Source organism: Nematolebias whitei, chromosome 6 (genome assembly GCF_014905685.2).
Source record: "Nematolebias whitei isolate Nwh7 chromosome 6, NemWhi1, whole genome shotgun sequence".
Classification (NCBI taxonomy): domain Eukaryota; kingdom Metazoa; phylum Chordata; class Actinopteri; order Cyprinodontiformes; family Rivulidae; genus Nematolebias; species Nematolebias whitei.
Genome location: NC_056503.1, coordinates 45,481,399 through 45,491,283, shown reverse-complemented (window position 1 = coordinate 45,491,283; position 9,885 = coordinate 45,481,399). Strand labels below are relative to the sequence as shown.

At 41.2% G+C, this 9,885-nt stretch overlaps 1 protein-coding gene across 1 annotated transcript in view; it reads left to right on the top strand.

The window, feature by feature from the left end:
* Positions 1–8,049: 8,049 nt before the first annotated feature.
* plekhg2 (pleckstrin homology domain containing, family G (with RhoGef domain) member 2) overlaps positions 8,050–9,885 on the top strand; it is a gene marked incomplete at its 3' end in the record, with an annotated part of 31,992 nt that continues 30,156 nt past the window's right edge. Inside the window, exon 1 of the mRNA XM_037677902.1 lies at positions 8,050–8,508. Coding sequence (XP_037533830.1) covers positions 8,050–8,508 — 459 coding nt within the window. The remainder of the gene's footprint in view (positions 8,509–9,885) is intronic.

Here is a 9,885-nt window from a genome sequence, read left to right as displayed (position 1 = left end):
ACAATCTGTGTCCTCATTTACCCATTCATACAGCTCTCTACTAGATCTCTACAAAGCTAATTGAACAAATCATTCTAAAGAGACTAATCAGAGCTTTATCACATTCATACACTGATGGGACACACATCGGAGGCTATGAGGGGTTCAGTGTCTTGCCCAGGGACACTTCGGCATGTGACTGCTGGTGGATTCGAACCCCCAACTCTTGCATTGGAGGATGACAGCCCTAACCACTCAACCACAGCCGCCCCTAATATAATATAATATATAATATATTATTATTATTATTATTATAGTGTATGTATATAGGGGGCCGAGATGGTGTAGAGGCAGGGCAGCCGGCTTGGGACCCGAAAGTCCCAGGTTCGATCCCCAGTCACTGCACATCACGTGGCGTCTCTGGGCAGCACGTCTCATCCCCAAAATGTCCCCCGGGCGCTTTCAATAGCTGCCCACTGCACCACCTGGTGGTGGATGGGTTAAATGCAGAGACTAATTTCGCCATTGTATGGAAACATACAGTGATGACATTATTATATATATATATATATATATATATATATATATATATATATATATACTATAACAAAAATAATATAATTATTATTATAATATATAATAATAATAATATAATATATTATATATATAATTATATTATAACGGTAAATTTATTAATTATTAATATATAATAAATAATACATCTAATAAAGATAATATATAAATTATACATAAAAGCATAGACATTTAGGCCTTTTTTCTGCCAAAAGTTGTGTAATTTTTATAAGACTTATGGTTTTCTCTAAAATCCTCCCCCAAAGCAGAAAGTGTCCAATGAGCTCCAGTGAAGTGCTGTATAAAGCTAAGATGCTACAGACGTAGCGCTCTGTTTTACTTTACACAATCTAATAAATGCTTCGTACAATATCAGTTTAGTGTTAAACTGATGACTTGAATATCTATGCTGCTGATCTCATGCTGCTGATCTCATGCTGCTGATCTCATGCTGTTGATCTCATGCTGCTGTGTTCATTCGTACTCATCTACTCACACAGACTCATGTTCGTGTTGCTGGTGTTCGGCGTATTGTTTTGCACTATTAGTGTTTAGCGTATTCCTTAGTTTCTTTTTACACTTTATATTTTCGCTATTGTTGGATGTAACTGGGACCATGTGTACACAATGTCGTTCCACTTCATGGGATGCAAATGACAATAAAACCTATTTGAACTTAACACAGGCGTGTCAAACTCACTTACAAATGGGAGACACAATTAAAACCTTTTTCAAACTAAGGGCCAGTTTCAGAATCTACATTAACTCAAGTCAGATACCCAACATCTTTTCTTGGTCTCAGGCTCCTCTTCAAGTTTGATTGGTCTCATTTGACGTTATCTGTTGCACTTTTGACATCATAATCAAAGATTATTGAAAAAATTCAAGTGATAAAAGTATTTTACATTTAAAATAACATCTTGGGGGCTAGATAAGATGTTAACAAGGGCCACATTTGGCCCCGGGCCTTGAGTTTGACACATAACAGATCAAGCAAACAAAGACTAAACTTATTCAACCAGAAGTTGCAACATATATCTACATATAAAACACACAAATCAAAGCACAACTAACTTTAAGCATTGACCTTTAATTTAACCATCAAGCATACAATGTCATTATGACAGAAAATGGAGGATTTAATTGCAGTTACCTTCGTACAGATGAACATGTGGCACTTCCTGTTTGTCACTGTTGTGTTCAGCTGTTCATGAGGTCAGCCGCAGGGTTTTATCATCTTTTACATTTTTCCAGACTCACTTTAGGTTTTGGAAATGGAATAAACTGTATTCCACTCTCTTAACCAGGGCTGTTCAACTAAACTGCTCAGGGGGCCACAGTTACTGAAAGCCAAGAGCTCAGGGGCCGGACATCCAGCCATTACAGTCATTCTGTAAATAAATCAAGTATTACAATCATCTGTTACCTTTTACATTTCTTTATTTTATTGCATTGAATCATAAATGCAATAAGCAAATAACCAAACCCAGAATCGCCCATTAAATAAATAAAAAAATCTTTTACTTTATTTTTCAGGGGTGCTTGAGCACCCTAAAAAGAGGCTAAAATCACCACTACTGACATCGTACGGTTTTCTTCACGCAGCAGGTGTTTGAGGCTTAGTTTTCAGGCTCTTTCTCTCTGTGCAGCTGCGAGCTGCTCCGCCCCTTGCTGCCCACACAGACAAAGGCGGGAATCACCATGGCAACCAAGAGACTCAGCAGTCCATTGGCCTCGGGGTCAAACTGGAGGCTTTCCCTTCTCATATGATGGCTGACTCCCTAAACTCTGTAAATCATAAAGATCACTCTGCTTCTGAGGATTCTGGGAAAATACAGACCTGAGCTCGAGCATCCCTCACCGCTGAGACTCTGAGGATTCAACACGAAAACCTGAACGCTTCTGATTTTCACACAGTTTAAAACCTGGTTCTGGTCCTCAGAAACTAGAGTCTAATGAAGACTTGTTTAAGGGATCTGGCTCAGAAACAGACGCGTGAAGATGTTTCGGCTCACGAGGAGTCAGAAGCTGCATGAAACCACGGTTTAAACCACATCCTGTATCTTAACACACACACCTTGACGTGCACACACCCTCACATGCACCCCCCATCATGTTCACTCCCTGAAAGACAATAACAGGAAGTCTTCGGTCCGACGGACAGACTTCAGTTTAACGGTGATTAATGATCTGACAGTGAACGCATCATGTGGACTGACTGACTCACACACACCCTCACACACACACTTCCAGAAGCACTGCGAATGGTAAGTAACCTGAGCTCTAAAATCTGTTTTTGGACCTGGAGGTTCTGAGCTGGTTCTGATGAATTCTGATCGGGTTCTGGTTCAGTTTTCTGTCGGGTTTTGTTTCTTTGTTGCTTCTGCAGTGATTCTTCCTTCTCCTCTCCTTTGAGCTCCTTCCGACATGTCTGATCGTATTTCTTCCATGTTTGGACCGGGTTTCTCTGCAGGACGACTCGGAGTCGTCTCAGATGTCTCAGTCAGTCATTAAAACGTATCAAACGCTGAGGTTTTTTTCTGTTTTTCAAACATTCAAAGTGTCTGTAATTACTGTCAAATCAGAGTTTTAGACCGAGCTCCTCTGATGAGAGGGAAGATGGTGGTGTAGCCGTTTGGTCGAGCCTTGAAAATAGCATCTTGTAAGGTCTGTCAGCTTTCAGAGTGTGTTGGGATGACTCTCAGCTACTACCACTCCAAGCTGTAGCCCAGTGTCTGTACAACTGACTGATCTGGAGCCATGTTTGTGTTGGCTGCTGTCGATAAGCTGTGGCACATCCTGAGAAGTTCTTCAAAACTTGTTCAGTGGTTCATGAAATATTTTGCTAACAGACTGTTGCATTTTTATATGTATTTGCTCATATTTTTAATTGATGTTTTATGAAACTCGCATGAGAGGCCGGGTAAATGTGCGCTACTGCTGCCGCACTGTTCAAAATATCCAGACGGACCAACTGACGCACTAAATGAATAAAAATGTTCAATCAGGTTTATACGGATAGGTATTTTACCAACAAACAAATAAAGACACAAGTACCATATTTTTTGCCATATAAGTTGCACCTTTTTGTATATATTAGCATGTCCTGCAACTTATACACCAAAGTGACTAATATTAATTTTTTCCATGTTTATAACCAATTTTTGGCTGAGATCTGACAATTTCATTCTTTTCGACATGGAAAATATTGAACACTACCATTTTCAGCCACTAGAGGGCCCTCGAGCAATATGGCAAGTCAAGTTTCTCATTAATAGGTAAAAGTGTCTATTAATGACACACTTGGCTTGCCATACAAAGTCACCTTCATCACCTTTCGCCGCATTGCCCAGGCGAAATGCAGCTGACTTGACCTTTAAAGTGCATTTATTAAGTTCAACTGAGACACACCTTTGCTATAATTTTGAGCAAACAAATAATTGTTTTAAAGTGTTAATCTGGTTAAATTATTGTTAAAGTCCTCCCGTGCACGCTCCCGCGACTGCCATTTGGCAGCCAATTGATTTTTGGCACAACACCAGCCCATGTTTCTGGGTGGTCAGCGGTGACTCATAAAAGATGCAACTTATACGGTGAAGCGACTTATTTGTTGTTTGTTTTCCACTTTGTTAGACATATTTGGACTGATGCTATTTATACGACAGCACAATGTGTACGGTGGCAAGTACGGTAATTACATAATCAGCTAGCTGTTATGGCAGCAGCACTAAAATATAAATACAGTTTGTTGTTATTAATGGTTCAATTGTTTGCAGAAAACCTTTTTTGCTGCAAATGGATCAGAATGCATTTTAAACTGTTAATTTAAATAAATCTGATTCCTACTTATATGTATATATATATATATAAGTATATACTGTTTGTACTGTATAATTTAATTATGTGCAATATACATATACTGTATCGTGCATTTAAGCTTATATTACTACCTGTGAAATACTTATTTATATAATTCATCCTAATAGCACCATTATATTCTACCATGTTGTTGTTTACTATACTTCTTTTGGACCGTGTAAATATTATATTTGCTTTTCACCTTTTGGCACTTTATTTTACACCCTGCTTTAGTTTTTTATTTTTATTTTTAGCTAATCGAATCAGTTCTCATCCTGAACATTTCAATTTCATTGTTGACCTTGTGTTAACCTGCATACGACAAATAAACAGCATGCATCCTTTAATTATTGATGGTTTGTTTGATAAAAATTAGAAAATATTGCTAGTAGACCAGAAAAACAAAGAATTGTGAACATTTCAGTTAAAATCAATAACCAATCAAAGCAAAAGCAGCAAGTTTCCATTTAGAACAAAAGGTTTTATACATTTCTTGCAAAGCCCCGGGACGCCATGGATGTGCACGGAGTGCTCTGTGGACGCCTTGTGCACGTTTCCCTCTCAACTAGAGGGTAAAAATCCATGAAAAGAGACTTCAGCGTTTTTATCCAGCTGCATTTGGATAAAACTGTTTTTCTGGAAAGACCAACCTGAAGAAGTCTGAAATCCTAAACTGATCAAATGCCATCAAAGGGATTCAACTATAGTTTGATTAATAAAATCTAAACTTTCAAAACAATTAAAAATATGCAATCTCTAAATAATTGTAAACCCTGCAGCTTAAACCACCGGATAATATCTGTGGAGGAAGCTATTAAACTTTATTGAATAAACATGTAGATAATCTTATTACTGATTTTTAGTTTTATTTTGCAGATGTTTAAAAACAAAAGTCAAAAGTTACATAAAAACAAGAGAAAGCTTGGAATTTGTTCGCTTCGGTGGAAACTCAGCGATGCGTTTGAGTTTCCTGGTTCCTGTGGGAGTTTTGGAAGCTTTGTGTCTTCCTGACGATGATGATGATGATGATGAGAGGTGGTCTTCTCGCAGTGTGTCAGGGCTGTTTGTAACTCGCAGCAGATGAGGTAATGCTGGTTTGGCAGCAGATCCAGAGCAGATGAAGGAAAAGGTCTGTTCCTTTAAATCTACAGTTTCAGTTTGTCATGAGGGTCTTTGTCGTCGTCTGATCAGACCTGGACCTACAGCCGTTTTCTTGTTTTTCTGTAGGAGTCACACTCAGAGGACCACTCCAGTCAGGAGCTCAGGTTGACGCTCTGACTCACTTCACTCGTCGGAGACAGGCTTCACAGTTTTAGACTTCCTGCCTGTCACTGAGAAGGTTTCACCACACGAACATGCTGATTGTTGGTGGTGAGACGGTTTGAATTGATGTAATGTGTTACTTTCACATTCTTTCTTTCTGAGCTTCATCTTTAGCTTCAAACTTTTTGAGTTTAATCTGGTTACAGCCTAAACAAATCAGAGTAAAGCAGGAATTAAAGATGTAAAAAACACTAAAGTGCCTTTATTAATATCCAACAAATAATATTCAGTTTCTGACACAAGTTTTAATGTTTTGCTCTTTCCTCAGTTTGTAGAGAAAAAAAATCTGCGTCTCAATTGGGAAATGACGGCACTATTTAACTTGTCCTCTAGAAAACCCTGTAGAACCATCAAACAGAACCCGTGGTCCTATCAGAACCATCTGCTGTTCACGGGTGACTCTTTGTGGAGTCTATGCCGGTGAGTCTGTTGGAGTCTCTGCCGATGACTTTGTTGGAGTCTCTGCTGGTGAGTCTGTTGGAGTCTCTGCCGATGACTTTGTTGGAGTCTCTGCCGGTGAGTCTGTTGGAGTCTCTGTTGGAGTCTCTGCCGATGACTTTGTTGGAGTCTCTGCCGGTGAGTCTTTTGGAGTCTCTGCCGGTGAGTCTTTTGGAGTCTCTGCTGGTGAGTCTGTTGGAGTCTCTGCCGATAACTTTGTTGGAGTCTCTGCCGGTGAGTCTGTTGGAGTCTCTGCCGATAACTTTGTTGGAGTCTCTGCTGGTGAGTCTGTTGGAGTCTCTGCCGGTGAATCTGTTGGAGTCTCTGCCGATGACTCTGTTGGAGTCTCTGCCGATGACTTTGTTGGAGTCTCTGCCGGTGAATCTGTTGGAGTCTCTGCCGATGACTCTGTTGGAGTCTCTGCCGATGACTCAGTTCTCTGACAATGATTTTATTGGAGTTTCTGCCAATGACTCTGTTGGAGTCTTTGCTTGTGTGTCTGTCGCTGTCCCTGCCAGTGTCTCTGTTGGAGTCTCTGCCGTTGAATCTGTTGGAGTCTGTCGGTGAGGCTGTTGGAGTCTTTGCCGGTGAGTCTTGGTGTCTCTGCTGAAGTCTCTTCCAATGACTCATTTCTCTGCCGATGACTCTATTGGAGTCTCTGCCAATGACTGTTGGAGTTTCTGCCGATGACTCTGTTGGAGTCTCTGCCAATGACTCTTTTGGAGTTTCTGCCAATGACTCCGTTGGACTCTCTGCCAATGACTCTTTTGGAGTTTCTGCCAATGACTCTGTTGGACTCTCTGCCAATGACTCTATTTGACTCTCTGCCAATGACTCTGTTGGACTCTCTGCCAATGACTCTTTTGGAGTCTCTGCCAATGACTCTATTTGACTCTCTGCTGGTATGTCTGTTGCTGTCCCTGCCGATGACTTTGTTGGAGCCTCTGCAGTTGAGTCTGCTGGATCTCAGTTGGTGACTTTATTGGAGTCTCAGCTGATAACTTTTTTGGAGTCTCTGCCAGTGACTCTGTTCCTGCTGTTGTCTTAGTGTCCCTACCAATGACTCTTTTGGAGTCTGCTGGTGTCTGTTGGTGTCCCTGCCAGTGACTATATTGGAGTCTGCTGGTGTCTGTTGGTGTCCCTGCCAGTGACTATATTGTAATCTCTGCCGGCGACTCTAATGGATCCTCTCCTGGTAACTCTGTTGGTGTCTCTGTTGGGGTCTCTACCTGTGTTTCTGTTGGTGACGCATCGTTTTCTTTTTCTGTATCTGATTCTTTTTCTAAAATAAATATTTTAAATTCACAGCCTTCATATGTTTACCAAAGGTTTCATTAGGTTTGGTTGTTTTTTTTCAGGTTAGAAATAAAAACGTGTCTTCTTTAAATGTTTGAGGGACACCTACAAATGCAACAGTTTATTAAATCAAACAACATTCCATGTTTTTAGACTTGAGCTGATTCTGGTTTCTTTTATCCTTTAAAACAGAAAAAAACAGCCTCATCAAATTTCTGATTTTTAGCATTTTTCTAAACTTGCAGCCATTTGCTCAGTTTAACCCCTCTGGATTTCATGTTGCTCACCACCTTCAATATTAAAGTTTCAGTGTCCGTTTTGGGGATGACTCTCAGCTACTACCACACCAAACTTTACCTCATTATCTGTAACACTGAGTTAGAACTATTTTTGGTTTGCTAAGGTCACTTAGCAGCAGTGGCCATCTTGAATTGGATTGGCTCCCAATGATTACGTTCTCAGAGTTTCATTAGTATCCATCCAGTAAGATAATTTTGCTAACAGACAAACATTGTCATTTGTTTTCTTGCAGCCGCCAAGCATCCCTCCTCGACCTTGTCCCTGACTGGGATTGTGGGTAGGATGATGTCATCTGGTGAGCGAGCAGCTTCTTCATCGTCCTGCACTTCGGTCAACACTGTCTGCTCGGAGGGCGAGCGTCCCACCTCCTTCTCTCTGTCGTCCTCCACCTCCTCCGTCTCTCTGCAGGACGCCTCCCACTCCTCCTCCTCATCCTCTTCATCACTCCCGTACGGTGCCGTGTCAGCCTACAACGCCTCCTCCTCATCCTCAACGGCCTCTACGCCAAAGAGGAACAGCTCCGACATCAGCCTGGACCTCACTCCCATTGTCAACATGCATGGAGGGGGAGGAGTTACAAAGTTGACAAGTATAAGCCACACCCCTAATGGACACATAGCCAATCAGGTGTCAGCAGCTGTGGGAGCCACGCCCAGGCAGCTTTCCCGTTTGCAGAGGGTGGTACTGGAGATCGTGGAGACAGAGCAAACCTATGTCAGAGACCTGAGGAGCATCGTGGAGGTAAGAACAACTTTGAAACCTTTAGGAGAAAACAGCTCCTTATGCTAACTTTAATGGTAGTTAGCTAAACTATAATTTAAATGGACAGTTATAAAGGTTAACATTCTCCATTTACTCCATGCAGACTGGAGATTTAATTTGCAAATTATATCACCGTCTTTAAACAGTAAGTCAGGATGGGAGTTTCATCTAACAATAAAATCTAACTAATGGAATGGATTGTACTTATATACACCTTTCTATCTTATCAAGATACTCAAAGCACTTTACACTCCAATGTGTACCCTCATTTATCCATTCATACAGCGCTCTACTAGATCTATACAAAGACTAATCAGTGCTTTAGATCACATTCATGATGGGACATCAGAAGCAATGAGGGGTTCAGTGTCTTGCCCAGGGGACACTTCAGCATGTGACTGCTGGTTGAATCGAATCCCCAACTCTCCCATTGGAGATCAACTGCTCTAACCACTCAGCCACAGCCGCCCCTAACTTTGTTGTAGCTGTGAGATAACAGCTAGTGATGGTTCAGCAAACAACATGGCTGACAGTGGGGGGAGCTCAAGCTATTAGTAACACTAACAGCAGGGGAGGTTCAGCTATTGGTAAACTGACAGCAAGGAGCCAACAAAGTCCATGCTCATGGTTTTGAACCAGTTTGACATGACTGTCGACAAGGAAGAGGGCCGGCACCGGAGGAGGGGGCGTGCCAAAGAGACCATCTTAGCACCAACATAACTGGTTTGTTCCACTTTGGAGTAAGCTGTTGGGGGAAGAATCAGTTTTGTGTTTCCTTGACTGATGAAGCCTTCTGGATGGAAGGTGATGAAACGTTTCAGCACAACAACAAAAAAATAGAAACTGTCCAGATGACCTGACTGAAAATTGTTGACAGCAAGGAGGTTTAGCTAAAGGTAAAACTGACAGCATGTGAGGTTCAGCTAATGGTAAACTCACAGTGGGTAAGGTGTAGTGTTGCAAAGGTACAAATACCTTTGTCCGGGTTGTTTTGGATCGGTAGGTACACCAGGAGACTTCACCTTAGTTTAAGATAGTTTTAATACACACCACAGTTAAAGTATTACAAAACAAAGTATTGAAATGCATTTCAGGAGACAATGGAGCCGTACTTCACCTGAATAGTGGTTCTGCTCAAAAATTGTCTGACGCTACTTCCTGTTTCAGGATAATATAAGCTCTCCATGAACACGCCTCCCTCTTGGAGGGGGATCCTCTCCTATTAGCTGACCACCTAGTCAATCTAAGGTTTCCTTGGCTTTTTTTTTTTTAAGTCTTTTACCTTAGCTAATGGTAAAACTGAACTGGAGAGGTTCAGTTAATACTAAACTGACAGCAGGAGATAACACTAACGGT